General features: G+C 41.5%; 2 protein-coding genes and 5 non-coding genes across 8 annotated transcripts; all 7 read left to right on the forward strand.

The window, feature by feature from the left end:
* Positions 1-1,937: 1,937 nt before the first annotated feature.
* On the forward strand, positions 1,938-21,168 carry LOC106609837 (transmembrane protein 19). Of its 2 annotated transcripts, none has more exons than XM_082978001.1 (8): positions 1,938-2,084; positions 4,414-4,564; positions 5,388-5,501; positions 12,766-12,903; positions 13,193-13,269; positions 13,393-13,570; positions 18,824-19,033; positions 20,749-21,168. In XM_082978001.1, the coding sequence occupies exons 2-8, from the start codon at positions 4,435-4,437 to the stop codon at positions 20,907-20,909; spliced, it is 1,008 nt and encodes a 335-aa protein (XP_082834127.1). In that variant the 5' UTR covers positions 1,938-2,084; positions 4,414-4,434; the 3' UTR covers positions 20,910-21,168. The 2 variants fall into 2 exon arrangements, with proteins under 2 accessions (XP_082834127.1, XP_082834126.1); XM_082978000.1 differs by lacking the exon at positions 1,938-2,084 and adding an exon at positions 3,710-4,037.
* On the forward strand, positions 6,190-7,424 carry LOC106609838 (12-(S)-hydroxy-5,8,10,14-eicosatetraenoic acid receptor-like). The gene has a single exon (XM_014208857.3). It carries the CDS (start codon positions 6,322-6,324, stop codon positions 7,279-7,281), a length of 960 nt encoding a protein of 319 aa, XP_014064332.3. The 5' UTR covers positions 6,190-6,321; the 3' UTR covers positions 7,282-7,424.
* On the forward strand, positions 15,684-15,756 carry trnak-cuu (transfer RNA lysine (anticodon CUU)). The gene has a single exon. It is a non-coding gene; the product is annotated as a tRNA-Lys (tRNA).
* Positions 16,619-16,691, forward strand: trnak-cuu (transfer RNA lysine (anticodon CUU)). Its single transcript has one exon. It is a non-coding gene; the product is annotated as a tRNA-Lys (tRNA).
* trnak-cuu (transfer RNA lysine (anticodon CUU)) lies at positions 17,989-18,061 on the forward strand. Its single transcript has one exon. It is a non-coding gene; the product is annotated as a tRNA-Lys (tRNA).
* trnak-cuu (transfer RNA lysine (anticodon CUU)) lies at positions 18,566-18,638 on the forward strand. The gene has a single exon. It is a non-coding gene; the product is annotated as a tRNA-Lys (tRNA).
* Positions 21,169-22,029: 861 nt separating the features above from the next.
* trnak-cuu (transfer RNA lysine (anticodon CUU)) lies at positions 22,030-22,102 on the forward strand. Its single transcript has one exon. It is a non-coding gene; the product is annotated as a tRNA-Lys (tRNA).
* The last annotated feature ends 310 nt before the right edge of the window (positions 22,103-22,412 follow it).

Below are 22,412 nucleotides of genomic sequence, written 5' to 3' on the forward strand. Positions count from 1 at the left end.
ATCTCTCTGACATTTGCAAAAAAATGTCAATATTCAAATTCGATCTCCACCAGTCCCATTGTAATGAACGTGTCGGGGACGAGAGACAGGCAGCGTTTCTTAGCCAGTCAAAATCATGAATCAGCTGGCATCATTTTGATGGATATATGCAAAAAAATGTAAATTGAAAAAAGGTCAAACAAAACGAAGTACAGCTAGTTTGCAGACTTTCCAGCTTCAGTTTGAAGTGATTGTGTTAGCTGTGTTGTTGGCTAGCTCCTCTGAACAACAGTGTCCTGACAAGAGAGCACATTTTCTATGCCAGGCGAAATCGCACCTCATTAGCTCATTGTTATTGATGTATCCAAATAAATGTCACTAGAAAACAGCTTAAACAAATGCAAATGCAGCTACTGTTGTTATTCTGGCTGCACTGTTTGACGTGACTGTAAGTTAGCCATAGTTGGCTAGCTAGCTAGCAGGTACGGGATAAGAACGTTGCCAGCCAGTATGGAATGGAACATTTAGAACGAACGACTGGGTAACGTCCATAGATACAGACATAAAGACTTAACGACTGGGTAACGTCCATAGATACAGACATAAAGACTTAACGACTGGGTCGCGTCCATAGATACAGACATAAAGACTTAACGACTGGGTAACGTCCATAGATACAGACATAAAGACTTAACGACTGGGTAAAGTCCATAGATACAGACATAAAGGCTTAACGACTGGGTAACGTCCATAGATACAGACATAAAGACTTAACGACTGGGTAAAGTCCATAGATACAGACATAAAGGCTTAACGACTGGGTAACGTCCATAGATACAGACATAAAGACTTAACGACTGGGTAACGTCCATAGATACAGACATAAAGACTTAACGACTGGGTAACGTCCATAGATACAGACATAAAGACTTAACGACTGGGTAACGTCCATAGATACAGACATAAAGACTTAACGACTGGGTCGCGTCCATAGATACAGACATAAAGACTTAACGACTGGGTCATGTCTCTAGCAACCCTAGATTTGTGTCGGAACTATATCTTGTGGAAGGATGAAATAGTATGAATAAATTAATAAAAATACTGTTTTTAATGAAAATATGTCAATCATTATTTGAATATGTTGCTAACCCATTGTATAAAAGTGATAATGCCGTCGAAGCCAGTGTTTGGAGGATATATTGGCGCAGTTTGCCGGCCCTCGACGAACAACACCCGTGTCAATATATCCTCCAAACACCAGCTTCTCGGGCATTATCACTTAAATGCCAACTGCTTGAGAGTGCTTATTCATTATGAGTATAATGTGTGTCTGTCATATCCTTTATATTGATGTTCTAGACCGAGCAGAATACATGGGTTGAAATCTGGATGGAAATCTGGATTGAGTGGATTCATTGATCATGGATTTGATGTGATTTAAAGTGGGCTGAGGTCCCCCTCTACTGGGTGGATATTGTAACTACAGGTATCCTGTTCTACTCCTGAAATAGTCCACCACTGTCTAGGCCCAGCCTGGGGTTTTATTGGGTGTTTTGTAACTCTGATAGGCCTATTCATTAATTAGTCTCGGTCCAGCCTTGGGGTTTATCGAGGGTTCTGAAACTTTGATAGGCCTATAACTTAATTAATATGTCCAGCCTGGGGCTTTATCAGGGGGATTTGCAAACCTGATAGGCCTATTCATTAATTCATGCTGGGGGATTCTGCAAGAATTTCCCCCACAGATGTCCCACAGAACAGACGTGGTTATTACTCTGACGTCGATACGGTCTAAACCCTCTATGAATGTATAAAAATATAATGTATGTCTTTCAGTTCGTCTTTCCAACACACCACTGTGAAGCCGTTTTCCTGGTATTACAGGAAAACAGCTATGGAGTTTCCTGGTATTACAGGGCTCAATCAAAGAGTCCTCAGTCAGTGGCGGGGGCTTCTTGATATCACGTCATACTACAAATTATTTGACATGCTTTTTGATTCATGGTGAATCCAAGTCCGCTCTAAAAAGTCATCATGACTGTTTGATTTCAGAAGGTAGTGATAGAGGATTTTCGACCAGCAGACAATTTCGTTACAATTGGGTAGGTAACAAGGGCTTTTAACCATAATGCTTTATAGTGTACACACTAGTGTACTTTGATGGTAAACTATTGGTGGTGAGTTTGTTTGTAAAGAAAGAGTGTTATGTTTAGCTTTTATTTTAACAGAAGACCACTCTACTCCCTGGAACTGAAAGTTGATAGCTTTATGAGATTGCAGTAATAGCCAATGCCTGCTTATGACTACTTTTATATTGACACACGGGTTAATTCATTGTATGTAAGTATATTAAACATTTAAATAGGCTAGTGTAAAACGTGTTAGCTAGTACCACTTCCTCCCGATTCGGTCCATGCCTGCCGCGAACTCGGCACGTCAGCCCTTATAGCACACACATGACTGTCTTCCATTAAACGTGTTGAGGTAAAGCTAGCTAATGACGCGATGCAAGCGAGACACCTAGGCTAAGGAGTAAGTTCCGCACATCTGCGTGTGCTACGCTAGCCACAATATTAAAACATGCCTGGCTTACACTCTATAAAATGTCAGGGGCCTCATTTATCAATATTGCTAGAAACTATTCTAAAATACTACTTATGAACCGAATGTAGAATGTTCCTACGCATAGAAAAAGTGTGATTTGTTTATATATATAAGTTAACCTTTATTTAATTAGGCAAGTCAGTTAAGAACAAATTCTTTGGGGAACGATATCTGATAAACCAATTTGTACTTTCTGGAAAACAGTACCATCGGTCTCTAAAAACGCGCTCTGCGAAATGAAGCGTGTGCCAGATCTTCTAACAGCGCATGATCAGCCATCTCTCATTTGATTTCCATTATCTCAGTCTTTTATAGTATTTCTACAATGGTTTAACTTTAACACTTGCCTCTATTTTAACAAATTACTGTACAGTATATGGATTATTATCATAACAAATGCACTGATGTGGTCAAATTATTGTAACGACCCTGGGTTTATAAGAGCGGAAATCGACTCTGCCGCTTGAGCATGCTTCTGCGGCACAGTCGATAGCGCGCCGGTCGAGGGTTCGAGACCTGCTCCCTGCCTGCTGTTTCATTACAATATATGTAGCCTGTCAATATGTGTTGCATGAATTCACAATTGAAATACAATTCAATCGAAAATTCATGGAAGTATTACTCGGAATAATTTCACACATTATCAACATATATTTTCCACAGGCTTGACAAGCAGTTCCCTTATTCCACCACTTGGCACTGTGCCTACGCATGTTTATGGCTGTGCGTAAATTTACTGTCACACTCAAGCAAACGTTCATATTGATAAATCTCACACTTTGCGTGGAAATGATCCCACGCATGGTTTATGCACAGATTTGTGCCTGCACATGGTTGATACATGAGGCCCCTGAAATTCATGATGTTTAAATATATGTAAGTAATACATGGATATCCTAATAGTGAAAAAAATCACATAAACGCTGAATAATATATTTGATTTTGTATTTATTACTCAAACGTATTGATAGATTTGTGTTTGGTGAATAATACTTTTTTTGTGAAATATGAGCACTGAAGCTTTAATCTGACAGATTAGCGGAAATACGCATGTATTTCTTTAAATCCACATCCGGTTCTCAGTCAACAATGAAAGTGAACTGCTGGGGAAATCATAAGGGAATGTGGTATTTCATTATGCATTCCGTTTTCTTAAGGAGTTGAGAAAATTGGGTAGGATTTAGACGTTCCCTGTCTCTGGTCCACACTCCAGTCCAGTTAGAGGCGGTAATGCACCTTAAAGTTGGTTCCCAACCGCCATAAAACATCCACAGAAGATGAACAACGAATCCTTTGTTTTGAAATCTGACAACGCTTCAGTACTGTGACAGCTGTGAATCGTCTCATCTCGCTAAGTTATCTTATAGGGACAAGTTACATTAGCTAGTTGTTTTGGCACTTCCCCACAATGAAGAAGCAGGATACACAAGCCATGGCTTCGGCTACTTCAGGTGCAACCTTTACCCTATTTTCTTTAGCCCACTTTCCGACTTATTAGCTTGCTAGCTAGCTGCTAGTTCCACACCAGTAGACATCTAACGTTAGCTAGCGACATATGGCGCTGTCCGGTCAGCCTTACGTTTTTAGGAGTAATGGCCTGGTCCTACCTAGCCTGGGAAGCTGTTAGTGGGTTTATGATGGAGATCCATAAAGCCCACCAGCGTCTGCCCAGACTAGCCTGGTCCCAGACCTGCCTGGTGTTTCAATGTGCCCACAGGAGTTGGCAAGACAGTACAAACAGACCTTGGACCAGGCTACTAACTGTCCCCTGTAAGCCATGTCATATAACTAAACAAGTGCCTGAGGTAATGTCGATGACTTCCACAGGTTCTATTCCCTTCTTCCACAATGATTTTTGAGGATGAGATACCAATGAAAGAATATCTCAAGATGATGACTGATATGATCGTGTTGTGTGCCACCCTGGCCATCTCCCTCTTCTTCTGGATCATTTCCATCACAGCCAGCACATATTATGGTAAGACACACTTGCGTGTGTGTGTGTGCACATGCTCACACACACCTTGTCAGTTATGTCCAGTGTTTTCCCTACCATTGTTGGTTTATAAAAAGTTTGTTAACCCTTTAAAATATAATTTTTTCTGCATAAATGTTACCTAAACTGTCATCAGATCATCTAAATCCTACTCCTAATAATAGATCAAGTTAATCTGATTAAACAAATAACACAAAAACAATTGTACTTTTGAATTTCTTTATTGAGAAAATTGATCCAACATTACATTTCTTTGTGGGAAAAAGTATGTGAATCTCTAGATTAATGAGCTCAAAGTGGATTAAAGTAGTGAAAAGTTTAGTATTTGGTCCCATATATAAGTAAGAATAGATGTTTCAGAACACTTCTAAATGAATCCTGATAGTGCCATGATTAAGAAAAAAAACATGAATGAGTCATGAATACGGATGAGTGAGAAGTTTAGAGGCTGCAGAACATGCTCACATGCTCTCACCGTTACCCATAAGAGGGGAGAACATGTTTTGTTGCAGAAATAAAGACAATGCTAAAGGGTGCAAACTTTCTCTCAACACTATATAAGCAAGATGGGCCCCCCTTCCTAGCTCTGTTGCTCCCCCCCGCCTAGTTCTGTTGCCCCCCTGCCTAAAAGAGAGAGGCTTCTATTCACCTCATTCCAGAATATAGACAAGGAGAGATGGTTTCAGTAGTAGATGTTTGTTAGAGGATGAAGCACTGCTTGATGAAACACTGAATATTATCTAGAGCTATAACCTAATTCAATGCGTGTGTGTATTACTGAGTCCTGGACCTTCTGTCATTCCAGGCACTCTCCAGCCGGTGTCTCCATGGCGATGGTTGTTCTCCATCCTGGTTCCTCTGACTCTCACCACACGGGCCCTGAAGAAGAGGAGTCTGGACCACAGCGGAGCCCTGGGAGGTAAACAAACATTAGAACATAAATCAATGAATCAAAATAAAAGATTCCTGCTCATGATGTATTCTATGACTTCCAGCTAAGAACTGCCTGTGTCTTCACCTTGTAGTTCTGTGTGTTTAATCAATCAAAACGTGTTATGACAGCCTCAACTACATTTGAATTCCCACGGATGTGTTGTGCAACCAGAAGCACGCCCCTGCACTTACTTCGGCCTACTTCATATAGGAATTCAGCAGGGAGTTACAAGGAAATATGTCGCAAAGGAAAAAGGTCACTGAGTCAGTTAAGAACAAATTCTTATTTACAATGACGGCCTAGGAACAGTGGGTTAACACATTTTACGCCTCTTGTTCAGGGGTAGAACGACAGATTTTGTACTTTGTCAGCTTGGGGATTCGATCCAGCAACCTTTCGGTTACTGGCCCAACGCTCTAACCACTAGGCTACCTGCCGCCCCAATATGACAAATATGGGGGAAAATTGTTGTTGTGTGTTGATGCAATGTCTTCCACTATATCCTCAATCCCTCATGGGACCAGCTGCTTATTTATTGGTCCTGTGGTGACTCGCCTACTCAGGAATGGAAGGTGCTCAACCAACAAGACTGAACAATTTACAACTGCTGCCTGGGGGGAATTACTTCCAGACTGAAGTACAGTCCTTCAGTTTCACCAAGTCTGCACACGGAATAGGAGCTTGCTTCCCTTCCCTTAAACAGACTCACTTGGCGTTGAGGACTCTAGAGGACTGCTTTTCCTTCTTAAGGATTCGGACAGGATCAGACTGACTGTAAAAGGGACAGGTTTTGACAGTTCATATTATGGAAGAGGATCTTCTGAATGATAACTGCACAGCAGATAATCTGCCCTTGTACACATTTTACGCCTCTGTGATGATTGTGGAGTTCACCCTGGCTGTGCCTCTTAACCTCTCAGTGCTTTACCTCTTCATCTTCAAGCTGGAGTTCTGGAAACGGAACTCCAACAACCTTTTCCTGTTCAATCTTGTGTTGGCTGACCTTCTTCTGCTGGGCTGTTTGCCAGTGAACGCGTACAATTTTCTTCATGGAGAGCGGCAGAGTATGGACGGAAGCATCTGCAAAGCCATGCTCTTCATGCTGTTTCTGAACCGAGGTGCCAGTATCGGCTTCCTGGCTGTGATTTCACTTGATCGCTACTTCAACGTGGTTCATCCTGGGAACAAGGACTTTGTCCTCAAAAAGTCTCCTCATATATCTGTCATCATCTGGCTAGTACTGCTCCCTTTGACGATCCCCACCATGCTGAAGACTGGTTGCTGTGGCAGTCATGGGGACATCACTGACACTCTGAGAGAGGTTGTGTTTTTCACCCAGATTCTCATCCCTTTCTTTGTGTTGGTGTACTGCACGGTCCGCATTGTCAACAGACTCAAAAAGAAGACAGTAGGTGACAGGACCAAGCTGCGTCGAGCAGTGTTTCTGGTCACCTCTGTCATGCTGGTCTTTTCTTTCTGTTTCCTGCCTTGCACCATAGCTAGAATTGTTCTGTTGATTGTCAGAGCCATGGATTTACAGAATGCTGAGAATATAGCTATTCAGGTCTATGATGGTTTCATAGTTTTTTCCCACATGGATTGTCTAGTGGACCCAATTGTGTACTGCTTAAGCAGCACTAAGTTCAAAACCCTGTACCTGACAACTTATTGCCCCTGTCTACTGAGAAACAACGCAGAAACGGCTAAAAGAACAAACCCAATACGAATTAACTTAAATCTAAATGGCAACAACAATACACTGTAGCTAGTAGGTAATAATACTTCTGGGTGTGGTAGTGGGCGTGGCCACAGTTTTAAAGAGTTTCTTGCAATTATACACTTTCATGGGGCTGAGAATGTTTTGTATTTTTTTTTAAAGATAATTTTCTGCAATTCTACACATTTTGCCATGGCTTATGCCGTATAACTAAAACGTTCTTAAAACAAATCTATTGGGGCCCCATGCCATGCCATTTTTTACATTTTAGATTCTCTGACTGTCTAGTTTTTATTTTGGTGATGGTTAGTTCTCAAAGATTATCTTTTTTTTAAAGATATAGCTCCATTATCTTTTCTACATACTTTATATATGGTTTTAGTCGTTTTTAAGTTCACACTGAAAACGTTTTTGCCATATTAATATTTTTTGGTGTGGCGGCCCGCCGCTGCTAAATGAATATAGGTGAAGCACTGGCATGTTCAGCTTTTGTTTGCCAAATCAGACTGTGATTCAATACTGGTTTCTGTTATGATCAGTCATTGGTTTCTTTCACCTGTGATGTCATCATGTTAAACAGATCATCATGATGCTGTTACTAATTGTCTGGGTCAAATAAATATTCTCCTCAAATGATGCTCCCATAAAAATGATTGTTACTACTACTACCACCACGACAACCACAGCTGATAGGAGCTACCCCCTCCTCCCTTGGAGAGGTAAGACCACATTATATACTATTACTACTAGTACTACAACAGCTGATAGGAGCTACCCGCTCCTCCATTGGAGAGGTAAGACCACATTATATACTATTACTACTAGTACTACAACAGCTGATAGGAGCTACCCTCTCCTCCCTTGGAGAGGTAAGACCACATTATATACTATTACTACTAGTACTACAACAGCTGATACGAGCTACCCTCTCCTCCCTTGGAGAGGTAAGACCACATTATATACTATTACTACTAGTACTACAACAGCTGATAGGAGCTACCCTCTCCTCCATTGGAGAGGTAAGACCACATGATCTACTACTACTGCTACTCTTGATTAGGTCAATTAATAAATACTTTTTATATAGTGTGAGAGTATTTGTATTAAATTCCAATTATACATACTGTACCTCTCATTTTATGATATCTATATCCACTGTATAATACTATTCAGTATCTATATGTACTGTATGATAATATTCAATATCTATATCTACTGTATAATACTATTCAGTATCTACAGTGCATTCAGAAAGTATTCAGACCCCTTGATTTTCCACATTTTGTTACTTTAAAAAACATTAATAAACATATCATATTTACATAGTTATTCAGACCTTTTATTGAGTACTTTGTTAAAGCTTTGGCAGCGATTACAGCCTAAAGTCTTCTTGGGTATGACACTCCAAGCTTGGCCCACCTGTATTTGGGGAGTTTATCCCATTCTTCTCTGCAGATCCTCTCAAGCTCTTTCAAGTTGGATGGGGAGTGTCGCTGCACAGCTATTTTCAGGCCTCTCCAGAGATGTTCGATCGGGTTAAAGTCCGGACTTTGGATGGGCCACTCAAGGACATTCAGAGACTTGTCCCAAAGCCACTCCTGCGTTGTCCTGTTGGAAGGTGAACCTTCACCTCAGTCTGAGGTTGTAAGCACTCCAGAGCGGTTTTCTTCAAGGATCTCTCTGTACTTTGCGCCGTTCATCTTTCCCTCAATCCTGACTAGTCTCCCAGTCCCTGATGCTAAAAAACATCCCCACAGCATGATGCTGCCACCACTGTGCTTCACTGTAGGGATGGTGCCAGGTTTCCTCCAGACGTGACGCTTGACATTCAGGCCAAAGGGTTCAATCATGGTTCCATCAGACCAGAGAATCTTGTTTTTCATGGTCTGAGAGTCTTTAGGTGCCTTTTGGCAAACTCATGTACTTTTTACTGTGGTCTGAATATGTAAATAAGGTATTATTCAAAATAAATACCTAAATTATTAATTTGCAAAAATTCTAAACCTGTTTTCGCTTTGTGATTATGGGGTAATGTGTGTAGATTTAAAATGTTTAAATCCATTTTAGGATAATGTGGAAGAAGTCAAGGGGTCTGAATACTTTCCGAATGCACTATATAATACTATTAAGTATACAGTACTAGTCAAAAGTTTGGACACCTCATTCCAAGTTTTTCTTTATTTTGACTATTTTCTACATCGTAGAATAATAGTGAATACATCAAAACTATAAAATAACACATATGGAATCATGTAGTAACCAAAAAAGTGTTAAACAAATTTAAATATATTTTAGATTCTTCAAAGTAGCCACCCTGTGTCTTGATGACATCTTTGCACACTCTTGGCATTCTCTCAACCAGCTTCACCTAGAATGCTTTTCCAGCAGTCTTGAAAGAGTTCCCACATACGCTGAGCACTTGTTGGCTGTTTTTCCTTCACTCTGCGGTTCAACTCATCCCAAACCAAACCATCTCAATTGGATTGAGTTCGGGTGATTGTGGAGGCCAGGTCATCTGATGCAATACTCCATCACTCCTTGGTCAAATAGCCCTTACACAGCCTGGAAGTGTGTTGGGTCATTGTCCTGTTGAAAAACAAATGATAGTCCCACTAAGCGCAAACCAGATGGGATGGCGTATCGCTGTATAATGCTGTGGTAGCCATGCTGGTTAAGTGTGCCTTGAATTCTAAATAAATCACCAACAGTGTCACCAGCAAAGCACCATCACACCTCCTCCTCCATGCATCACGTGGGAACCACACATGCGGAGATCATCTGTTCACCTACTCTGCGTCTCATAAAGACACGGAGGTTGGAACCAAAAATCTCAAATTTGGACTGATCAGACGAAAGGACAGATTTCCACCAGTCTAATGTCCATTGCTCGTGTTTCTTGGCCCAAGCAAGTCTCTTCTTCTTATTGGTGTCCTTTAGTACTGGTTTCTTTGCAGCAATTTGACCAAGAAGGCCTGAATCAACATCAACTGTGTGAAGTCTCTTTTTACTTAAACTCTGAAGCATTTATTTGGGAAGCCATTTCTGAGGCTGGTAACTCTCTAATGAACTTATCCTCTGCAGCAGAGGTAACTCTGGGTCTTCCTTTCCTGTGGCGGTCCTCATGAGAGCCAGTTTCATCATAGCGCTTAATGGTTTTTTCGACTGCGCTTGAAGAAACTTTCAAAGTTCTTGACATTTTCCAGATTGACTGACCTTCATGTCTTAAAGTAATGATGGACTGTCATTTGATTGGCTCAAAGGCATTAAGAAGAAAATTAATTACAAATATTAACTTTTAACAAGGTACACCTGTTAATTGAAATGGATTCCAGTGACTACCTCATGAAGCTGGTTGAGAGAATCCCAAGAATGTGCAAAGCTGTCATCAAGGCAAAGGGTGGCTACTTTGAAGAATCTCAAATAAAATACATTTTGATTTAACACTTGTTTGGTTACCACATGATTCCATATGTATTATTTCATAGTCTAAAACTTTTGACTGGTACTGTATATAAGTACTGCATAATACTATTTTGTACATGCTTTGTTGATGAAACAAACAGGGGATGAACATGATTAAAGATAGGACAATGTTCAAGGTTTCCACATTATTTTGAATATGAAATGCCAACCAGATAAAGATTGGCATTTCAAAAGCAAAGACTGATTTGATAAAGTGAATGATTTGCAGCAGGCAGCATGGAAACAAAGAAACATCAAGCAGAAATTGAGCATAATTTTTTTTTAAACAGCCTTAAAAATATCATTAATGTTTTCTTCCAAAAAAATATATTTATATTAATTAATATTGATCCATCAAGTCTCAAACTCACCCAACAAATTATTAGGGGGAAAAACTATTAAAGAGGTACTTTGGGATTTTGGCAATGAGGCTCTTTGATCTACTTCCCCAGAGTCAGATGAACCATTTTTATGTCTCCGTGTCCAGTATAAAGGAAGTTACATGTAGTTTCGTGAGCCAACGCTAACTAGCATCACCCATATACTTCCAGGCAATGTGCTGTCTACATCTAACTTCCTTTATACTGGACACAGAGACATAATGTTATCCAGGAGTTCATCGGACTCTGGGGAGGTAGATAAAGGGCCTCATTGCCAAAATCCCAAGTATCACTTTAACCTTAGGAGTCTCTGTTGGGTGTTTAATGCTATTATTCATTCTAAGATGCATTCCACACAGTTCCAGCAGCCCCAGGCGTACGTGTGTGAGAAGAGTGGTTGCCCCTGACGTCAGTCACATATTAGCCAGGCCATCAGCAGTCCTCGTGATGTAGTGATCTGGATCTGAGAGAAATTATTTAGTCACCATTCTTTTAATCGGGGTCTGTGCTGAGTCACATTATTCAACTGACTAAAGCAGTTTATTCATGTGCTAATTGGTACATTCCACAGCAGAATAGCCCAGAAATATCTTTGGTTTAGCGGATTGTTCTGGCAATTCTCACATAGAAACTGTGAGGAAGGTTCTTTTGACATTTGTATCACAAACTATTTTTGAGAAAATCATGAGGGAAGTGGTCATTTTAGGCTCTTTTTAAACCTATACATGCCTTCTGTAAGACCCCATGATCCTTGAACCGTACATGATACAGACCATCTTGGAGTCAATATACTCATTATAGTGTGCTCTCAAATATGGAGTACAGCTAGATTCAGAAATAAATGTTATCACATTTACTTTACCCAACATAAAAAAATATGAATATTAATTCAACAATATAATCTTCAAAGATGTCAAATTTCAAAGTGGGTTCTCTGGTACTTTAAGATATAACACATTTTATACATAGAAATGTACATTATAGGTCATTAACCAATCACATGATTGCACATTCAGCAAATCAGCAGCAGAGGGAGTTCTTTTTGAATCCATTTTCCCATTCACTGTGTTAGTGGTGTTCATAAAATGTATCATAACTTAAATTAGCAGAGAGCCCACTCTGGTAATGTGATGTATTTGTAGAGTATATTGTTCCAAACAATATGTCTTAAAATGAACGAAATCAAAAAAGTTACTTTTCAGATATTCATATGAATATTTAATGTTGAATAAATTAATGTAAAAAAAAGAATGTATTTCATAATCAAGACATACTCCATATGGCACACTATAAGGAGTATATTGACAACAAGATGTCTGTATCGTGTACAGTTCACAGATCATAGGGTCATATATATATATATATATATATATATATATATATATATATATATATATATATATATATATATATAGTAGGTCTAAAAAGGGCCTAAAATGGCCACTTCCATCATGATTTTCTCAAACATCATACGGAGAGAGTAGATGTTCTGATAAGGTAGTTAGACCTAGTTTGTAACCTGGTCCCAGATCTGTTAGAGCCAGCTCCTGTGGCTGTTGTTATGTTAAACAAACACGTGGTCATAACAATGGCCAAAAGAGTTGGCAATAAACAAGTACAAACAGATCTGGGATCAGGCAAGTGTGTTTGAGTTGCATTGTTTTCATGCTTTTGTTCCCTGTCCCTACAGCCCTGCTGGTCGGCTTCATCCTCACCATGGCCAACATGAGTTTCTTCTCTGCCCTGCTGGCTTTCTTCATCACTTCCTCCAAGCTGACACGCTGGAAAGAAGAAGTCAAGAAGAAGCTAGACTCTGACTATAAAGAAGGTAACGAGCTACAGCAGCTAAGCTAGCAGCTAGGCCAAATGACTCTCTAGAGACAGTCAGTCCACACCCCAGTCAGGCCACTCTCCAGTAAGCAACAGCCTGCTACTGGATTGCTTAGTCTGCCTTTTTTTAAAACAAACCTGCGTAAGTCATTTGACCTTAAAGGGATAGTTCACCTTTTTGAAGTGTAGCTTATTTAACAAGGAAACCCACCCCCAGTGAAGTCAAAAGGAAGTGAAACATTTGGAGGTGAACTATCATTTTAATGTGTGTCCTCTTTGCCCTCCAGGTGGTCAGAGGAACTGGGTGCAGGTGTTCTGTAACGGTGGTGTCCCCACAGAGCTGGCCCTGCTATATATGATCGAGGTCAATCAGTCAATTTAATTATATATTTGAATACATATAACAGCTGCCTCAGCCAAGTGAGCCAACCATACATCTGTCACTCATCTGAGGTTATTTCCATTGTGTGGTCCTGGTTATAATCAGGTGGGTCCAGGGGAGATGCCGGTGGACTTTGGGAAGCAGTACTCGGCCTCCTGGATGTGTCTGTCTCTGCTGGGGGCCTTGGCCTGCTCTACGGGGGACACCTGGGCATCAGAGGTGGGGCCCGTCTTCAGTCAGACCAAACCCAGGCTCATCACCTCCTGGAGAGAGGTCCCTACAGGTACACACACACCTGGGCATCAGAGGTGGGGCCCGTCCTCAGTCAGACCAAACCCAGGCTCATCACCTACGTAAGGGGCCGTTGTGTGTGTGTTGTGGTGGATGAATCAGAATTAGTTGGGTAACATAGATAATTAAGTTGTCTTATCTGCATAATATGCTTATGTGATATACTTGTTATTAGAATGTATCCCTTTGGACTCTGGTGTTGGCAGTTGCACTTCTTCCCTCAGCTGGGGCTCTGTCACCTGGGGCCCAGAGAGGGGAGAGGTCAGGCTTGTCTTTCACATGTCCCTGGTGCTATGCAGAATATCAGAAAGGGAAGAGGACAGGAGGGAACATTGTCTTCATATGTGAATGTATCTGCTAAACCATGTGAAGGGATGGTGTGATTAATGGGGAACCAATTACTGGTTTCCATAATGTCTGTGTGCCAGTCACTCTCATTTGGCCTTGGGGAGGTGTGTGGTAGTGTCTAGAGTTTACAATTGATTTATGCCATTGGTTGAGTTGGTGTTTTTGTGCTAGGAGTAATAGGAACAAGATAGCAACCTCGTCTTAGGGGCAAAACTGAATGATAATTTGTAGTGAATGCTCTCTGGCTACGGGATACTCCTTTCTCATTTATAAAGTCTCACTTTGTGAACTGTTCCTAAGATCTGTGGTTTGTTATGTGGTGGATCTTTGCTATAAAAGATCTCAGTAGCCATTGTGTTGCCACTCAACGGATCATTAGAAAATGGTGAATCGTTAAGTCATTGCTATTGCAAAGCTCTTATTATTAAAGATGTAGTTTAAGTATAACTCTGACTGGTGTGATAAGTTTGTCTCTCCTAATTTGATAATACAGAAATAAACCGTGTGTGTGTACACTACCGTTCAAAAGTTTGGGGTCACTTAGAATGTTCTTGTTTTTTTAAATAATTTTTTTGATCCATTTAAAATAACATCAAATTGATCCGAAATACAGTGTAGACATTGTTAATGTTGTAAATTACTATTGTAGCTGGAAACAGCTGTTTTTTAAATTTTTATTATGGAATATCTACATAGGCGTACAGAGGCCATTATCAGCAACAATCTCTCCTGTGTTCCAATGGCACGTTGTGTTAGCGAATCCAAGTTTATAATTTTAAAAGGCTAATTGATTATTAGAAAATTACAAAATAGTTATGTTAGCACAGCTGAAAACTGTTGTGCTGATTTAAAGAAGCAAAAGAACTGGCCTTCTTTAGACTAGGCTCAAAATGGCCAGAAACAAAGACCTTTCTTCTGAAACTCTTCAGTCTATTCTTGTTCTGAGAAATGAAGGCTATTGCATGCAAGAAATTTCCAAGAAACTGAAGATCTCGTACAACGCTGTGTACTCCTCCCTTCACAGAACAGAGCAAACTGGCTCTAACCAGAATAGAAAGAGGAGTGGGAGGCCCCGGTGCACAACTGAGCAAGAGGACAAGTACATTAGTGTGTCTAGTTTGAGAAACAGATGCCTCACAAGTCCTCAACTGGCAGCGTCATGAAATAGTACCCGCAAAACACTGGCCAAAGAAGTAAAAGATTAAGCTTGGCAAAAGAACACAATCTTAATCTTTTATTTCTTTAGCCAGTCTGAGATATGGCTTTTTCTTTGCAACTCTGCCTAGAAGGCCAGCATCCTGGAGTCGCCTCTTCACTGGCCTCCACAATCATCTGACCTCAACCCAAATGAGATGGTTTGGGATGAGTTGGACCGCAGAGTGAAGGAAAAGCAGCCAACAAGTGCTCAGCATATGTGGGAACTCCTTCAAAACTGTTGTAAAATCATTCCTCATGAAGCTGGTTGAGAGAATGCCAAGAGTGTGTAAAGCTGTCATCAAGGGAAATGGTGGCTACTTTGAAGAATATAAAATATATACTACATGATTCCATATGTGTTATATCATAGTTGGTCTTTACTATTGTTTTACAATGTAGAAAATAGTAAAACTTAAGAAAAACCCTGGAATGAGTAGGTGTCAACTTTCGACTGGTACTGATATAGAGAGATAGTTCAGACCCTGTAAGGTCTGTCAATGGGCAGGGTTGGTTCAGACCCTGTGAGGTCTGTATGTGGGTGGTGTTATATAGTGATGCAAGCCCGGCTAGCTCAGTCGGTAGAGCATGAGACTCTTAATCTCAGGGTCGTGGGTTCGAGCCCCACGTTGGGCGCTACCTTTTGATTTGAAAGCCTTTCTTCTGACAAATGTGTGAGCATTACATTTACATTACATTTAAGTCATTTAGCAGACGCTCTTATCCAGAGCGACTTACAAATTGGTGCATTCACCTTATGATATCCAGTGGAACAACCACTTTACAAATCAAATTTTATTTGTCTATATATATATATATATGATACACAGTACCAGTCAAAAGTTATGGGGTATTATGTGTAGATTGCTGAGGATTTTTTATTTAATTCATATTAGAATAATGCTGTAATGTAACAAAATGTATAAAAAAACCAAGGGGTCTGAATACTTTTTGAAGGCACTTGTATATAAGTAACGAGTAATGACTAAACTAATGTTTATAATGGTGTTATTATGCTCTAATGGTGCTTTATCCTATCACAAGTGGAGGATTAGGGTATAGGACAGGATCAAAGGTCATGTCATGCTGCCATGAGGCTTGTTAACAGGAAGTTAAAGGATTTATGCATATTCGGGCTACGTCTGGCAGACTCTGTTTCTCTACAGGGGGGATCATGAGACCTTTTGGACCATGGTTTTCAGCCCCACACTATGTCTAAGTCCAAATGGCACAAATACCCTGGTCAAAAGTAGTGCACTATATAGGGAATAGGGTGCCATTTGAGTTGCAGACTGTATGTAGAAAGAGGGTAATTATGTTTGAGAGTTGTTACTGTCTCTAGACTAGTCATTTCCCAACCTGGTCAAACAGTTGTTACATGCTGGGCTGGTGTGTTATTTACCAACCTGGTCAAACAGTTGTTACATGCTGGGCTGGTGTGTTATTTACCAACCTGGTCAAACAGTTGTGTTATTTTGGGATGTTGTGGATTGTGCAAGCCCGGCTAGCTCAGTCGGTAGAGCATGAGACTCTTAATCTCAGGGTCGTGGGTTCGAGCCCCACGTTGGGCGCTGACCTTTTGATTTGGATACCATTGAGCTTCAGAGGCTTGGGGCTAGTTTCCTGGACACAGATTATAGTCCTCCACTGAAAAGCACTACCTATGAACAATATCAAATGGGCATGCTTTTTAGACTAGGACTTAATGGGTGCCTGGGAAAGCAGCCTTAGAGGTATAGTGGTTAATACACATGCAACATAAATGACCAGTATTTGTTGACTGTGTAGCTTCATCACCCTAGGGATAAGTACTAGGGTGATGAAATAGAGGACTGGTGAAATTGAAGAGGCAGGGTTGATTCACACCCTGAGGTCTGTCAATAGGCAGGGTTGGTTCACGCCCTGTGAGGTCTGTCAATGGGCAGGGTTGGTTCAGACCCTGTGAGGTCTGTCAGTGGGCAGGGTTGGTTCAGACCCTGTGAGGTCTGTCAGTGGGCAGGGTTGGGTCACGCCCTGTGAGGTCTGTCAGTGGGCGGGGTTGGTTCACGCCCTGTGAGGTCTGTCAGTGGGCGGGGTTGGTTCACGCCCTGTGAGGTCTGTCAGTGGGCAGGGTTGGTTCACGCCCTGTGAGGTCTGTCAGTGGGCGGGGTTGGTTCAGACCCTGTGAGGTCTGTCAGTGGGCAGGGTTGGTTCAGACCCTGTGAGGTCTGTCAGTGGGCAGGGTTGGTTCAGACCCTGTGAGGTCTGTCAGTGGGCAGGGTTGGTTCAGACCCTGTGAGGTCTGTCAGTGGGCAGGGTTGGTTCACGCCCTGTGAGGTCTGTCAGTGGGCAGGGTTGGTTCAGACCCTGTGAGGTCTGTCAGTGGGCAGGGTTGGTTCAGACCCTGTGAGGTCTGTCAGTGGGCGGGGTTGGTTCAGACCCTGTGAGGTCTGTCAGTGGGCAGGGTTGGTTCACGCCCTGTGAGGTCTGTCAGTGGGCAGGGTTGGTTCAGACCCTGTGAGGTCTGTCAGTGGGCAGGGTTGGTTCAGACCCTGTGAGGTCTGTCAGTGGGCAGGGTTGGTTCAGACCCTGTGAGGTCTGTCAGTGGGCAGGGTTGGTTCAGACCCTGTGAGGTCTGTCAGTGGGCAGGGTTGGTTCAGACCCTGTGAGGTCTGTCAGTGGGCAGGGTTGGTTCAGACCCTGTGAGGTCTGTCAGTGGGCAGGGTTGGTTCAGACCCTGTGAGGTCTGTCAGTGGGCAGGGTTGGTTCAGACCCTGTGAGGTCTGTCAGTGGGCAGGGTTGGTTCAGACCCTGTGAGGTCTGTCAGTGGGCAGGGTTGGTTCAGACCCTGTGAGGTCTGTATGTGGGTGGTGTTGTGTAGTGATGCAAGCCCTGCTAGCTCAGTCGGTAGAGCATGAGACTCTTAATCTCAGGGTTGTGGGTTTGAGCCCCACGTTGGGCTTTTGATTTTGAAAGCCTTTCTTCTGATGAATGTGTGATCAAATCAAATTTTATTCGTCACATGCTCCGAGTACAACAGGTACATTGAAATGCTAAATGACAAGGTCTTAACCAACAATGTAGTTCAAGAAATAGAGTTAAGAAAATATGAAGTAAATAAAACTAAAGTAAAAACTAAAGTAAAAAGTAACCTTAAAGAACAATAAGGAGGCTATATACAGGGGCACCGGTTAGTCAGACACGAGAGGCTTGGTTGGAAAGAAAGTCAATAATCTGTTGACTGACTGTTCAGTCAACAACTTTTCACATTGAGTAAGAGGATAAAAGACTGGGTTGGAGGCAGTTCATTGAAATGTAATGTAAATAATGTCTATCTATTGACAGTGTTGTGTAAGAAGAGCCTAACAGTAACTGACTGTGGCAGGTGATGTGAAACTAGGAGGGGGGCGGGGTTCCTGACTCATTTTCACATTCCTATATGCGGGGGAATTCCAGTTACCCTCAGGCCCGGCTAGCTCAGTCGGTAGAGCATGAGACTCTTAATCTCAGGGTCGTGGGTTCGAGCCCCACGTTGGGCGGCAGTGTTTTGTGTTGAGTGCTAACCTCTGAGACAGACTTTGACACAGTTTCAAAGTAGATACGTTGACAATAATCACTTACTGTAAATAGTGTAGTCTTGCTGCATCCTGTTCCTAACAATGCTCCTCCCCAGGAGACTAGTAAAACAACATGTTGTAAAGGGTGTTAACTGTTCTTTTCACAGGGACCAATGGAGGAGTGACCCCAGTGGGTCTACTGGCTAGCTTCCTGGGGGGCCTGGCAGTGGGCGTGGCTTACTATATATCTCAGATCCTATTGGTCCGTGACCTGCACCTGGCTGATCCCCAGTGGCCAATCATAGTCTATGGAGCCATGGCTGGCCTATTGGGGTCCATGTTGGACTCTGTCCTGGGAGCACACTGGCAGTACTCAGGTGGGTCTGACAACAATGAGTTATTAATGTGTTATTATCAGGGATTAGTTGTGTTATTATCAGGGATTAGTTGTGTTATTATCAGGGATTAGTTGTGTTATTATCAGGGACTAGTTGTGTTATTATCAGGGATTAGTTGTGTTATTATCAGGGATTAGATATTCACGTTATCATCAGGGATTAGATATTCACGTTATCATCAGGGAAAAGTATACATAACTAACTACAGATATAGAATATATACAGTGCATTCAGACCCCTTGTCTTTTTTCACATTTTGTTATGTTACAGCCTTATTCTAAAATTGTTTTTTTTTAAGTCAATCTACACACAATGCCCCATAATGACAAAGCAAAAACTGTTTTGTAGAAATTTGAGCAAATATATATAAAAAATATATATATCTAATTTACATAAGTATTCAGACCCTTTACTCAGTACTTTGTTGAAGCATCTTTGGCAGCGATTACAGCCTTGAGTCTTCTGGGGTATGATGCTACAAGCTTGGCACACCTGTATTTGGGGAGTTTCTCCCATTCTTCTCTGCAGATCCTCTCAAGCTCTGCCAGGTTGGATGGGGAGTGTTGCTGCACAGCTATTTTTTAGGTCTCCAGAGATGTTCGATCAGGTTCAAGTCCGGGCTCTGGCTGGGCCACTAAAGGACATTCAGAGACTTTTCCCGAAGCCACTCCTGCGTTGTCTTGGCTGTGTGCTTAGGGTTGTTCTCCTGTTGGAAGGTGAACGTTCGCCCCAGTCTGAGGTCCTGAGCGCTCTAGAGCAGGTTTTCATCAAGGATCTCTCTGTACTTTGCTCTGTTCATCTTTCCCTCGATCCGGACTAGTCTCCCAGTCCCTGCCACTGAAACATATCCCAACATCATCATGATGCTGCCGCCACCATGCTTCACTGTAGGGATGGTGCCAGGTTTCCTCCAGATGTGACGCTTTGCATTCAGGCCAAAGAGTTCAATCTTGGTTTCATCAGACCAGAGAATCTGGTTTCTCATGGTCTGAGAGTCCTTTAGGTGCCTTTTGGCAAACTCCAAACTCTTGGGGACCTTCAATGCTGCAGACATTTTTTGGTACCCTTCCCCAGATCTGTGCCTTGACACAATCCTGTCTCTGAGCTCTACGGACAATTCCTATGACCTTGTGGCTTGGTTTTTGCTCTGACATGCATTGTTAACTGTGGAACCTTTTATATAGACAGGTGTGTTCCTTTCCAAATCATGTCCAATCAATTGAATTTACCAGATGTGGACTCCAATCAAGTTGTAGAAACATGTCAAGGATGATTCATGGAAACAGGATTAATCTGAGCTCAATTTCAAGTTTCATAGCAAATAAGGTATCTGTTTATTTTTTTATACATTTTGCAAAAATGTCTAAACCTGTTTTCACTGTCGTTTTGGGGTATTGTGTGTAGATAGATTATATTTTTTCTTCTTCATTTAATACATTTTAGAATAAGGCTGTAACAAAATGTGGAAAAAGTCAAGGGGTCTGAATAATTTCTGTAAGGACTTTGTTATTTGTTTATTTTGATTTTTTCATGTTGAATTGACCCATTAAAAAAAATATATATATATTTATAGATGTTTGATATCCATGTATTAGCAGGTTCTTGAAGTGTCTTTCTTGAATTTAAAACATTGCAGGCATTAAAAAAAATGTCTGCTCCACTCTTACACATGTATGATGTCCCTTCTTCCCCAGGTTATGACGAAAGCCTTGGAAAGGTGGTTAACTATGCATCTGTGACAACTAAGCGGATATGTGGGAAGCCTATCCTGGACAACAATGGCGTTAACCTCTTCTCTTCCATCATAGTAGCTCTGGTTCTTCCTGGTGTTGCATGGAGCTTCTGGCCTCACTAGGGAAGGAACTCTTTACGCTTCCCTGATTTGTGTTTTGTCCAAAAAAAATTGCAAACATGTTTTGCTTGTTGTATTGAAGTCGTGCCACTAATGTTTTATACTTTACCTAGTATGGTGTAGCTTGCTGTCTAAGGAAATAGAGTTACCATGCTACAACTCACAACTCTGGGTTTGTCTTTATGGTAATACATTTGTTGGTCTTAGTTTAATCATATAGATTTCAGTTGTTTACTAAAATGCATTAAGTGCATGGACTATAGGAGAGTCATTTTTTTTTGTTTGATTGAATGAATCTTTTGCTAAACTTTTTGTAATACTCTTGAGGAGGCCTACACCCTACACTAGAGAAGGGGTGAGAGAAGCCTACACTCTACACTAGAGAAGGGAAGGGGTGAGAGAAGCCTACACTAGAGAAGGGATGGGGTAGGGTTGAGAGAAGGGAAGGGGTGAGAGAAGCCTACACTAGAGAAGGGATGGGGTAGGGTTGAGAGAAGGGAAGGGGTGAGAGAAGCCTACACTAGAGAAGGGATGGGGTAGGGGGAGAGAAAGAAGGGAAAGTGTTATGTCACCAGCCCCCCAAACATAACACTGTCCTATAATATCACTAGATGAACTCCTTTATGAATGTGCTTTGTAATGGTTGCTTTGATAAAGTGTCGGCAATCCTGTGGTAAGTGATTCACTGATGCTGTAAAGCAATTAGCATTGGAATAAATACTTGATGGATTTTTTGCCTTATTGCATCATATGAATGTTGAGAGGGTAACATTACCAGTGATGATTACCCTTTCTAGGACCATGACCTGAGTACATATTACACCAGCAGCTGATCTAGAATCAGGGCCTGCATTCACAAAACCACTTAGAGTAACAGTGCTGATCTATGATCAGTTTTACGTTTAGATTTATATTGAATAAGATTACATGGACAGGAGGAACCTCATTCGAGATCAGCACTCCTACTCTCAGAAGCTTTTTGAATGCAGTGGTGAACACGCCGTGTAATTACATCAGTCTCGGATCGAGCTCCCTCTGTGTGAATTCTAAGAAAAGAGAGCAGGAAGGAGGCAGCGTTCGCGCCTCATGGTTTGTAAAGGGCGAGTTTCCTGATGTTATGCAAGCCCGGCTAGCTCAGTCGGTAGAGCATGAGACTCTTAATCTCAGGGTCGTGGGTTCGAGCCCCACGTTGGGCGAATATCTTTTGAAAGATCGCTTTAAACCTTCTCAATAAATAATATACGAAGTTCTTAGTTTGAGAATAAAATGTAGATATTCTCTGTACGCATGAAGTCTGGTGCTCTGGGTTTGATATATAGAAAAAGTGCGTGTTCCTCCTGCACATAAAATGTATGAATGTAAATTAATTTAAATAAACGTCCTACACATTCTTGTGAACTCAATGCACTCACAAGCAGACTAGGGATTGTGGGTGGGGGGGTGTATTGTTTTTACCAGTCATCACCAATCCTTCCACCATCACAATCACCAACAAATACCCTTTTC

The sequence above is a fragment of the Salmo salar genome, chromosome 07 (assembly GCF_965601325.2).
Source record: "Salmo salar chromosome 07, fSalSal1, whole genome shotgun sequence".
Lineage (NCBI taxonomy): Eukaryota > Metazoa > Chordata > Actinopteri > Salmoniformes > Salmonidae > Salmo > Salmo salar.

Coding starts and splice junctions, on each gene's coding strand:
- LOC106609837 (XM_082978001.1), top strand. CDS start 4,435: ATGATTTTTGAGGATGAGATACCAATGAAAGAATATCTCAAGATGATG. Junction 5,502..12,765: donor CCACAGCGGAGCCCTGGGAG/GTAAACAAACAT, acceptor CTGTCCCTACAG/CCCTGCTGGTCGGCTTCATC. Junction 13,571..18,823: donor CTGGAGAGAGGTCCCTACAG/GTACACACACAC, acceptor TTCTTTTCACAG/GGACCAATGGAGGAGTGACC.
- LOC106609838 (XM_014208857.3), top strand. CDS start 6,322: ATGGAAGAGGATCTTCTGAATGATAACTGCACAGCAGATAATCTGCCC.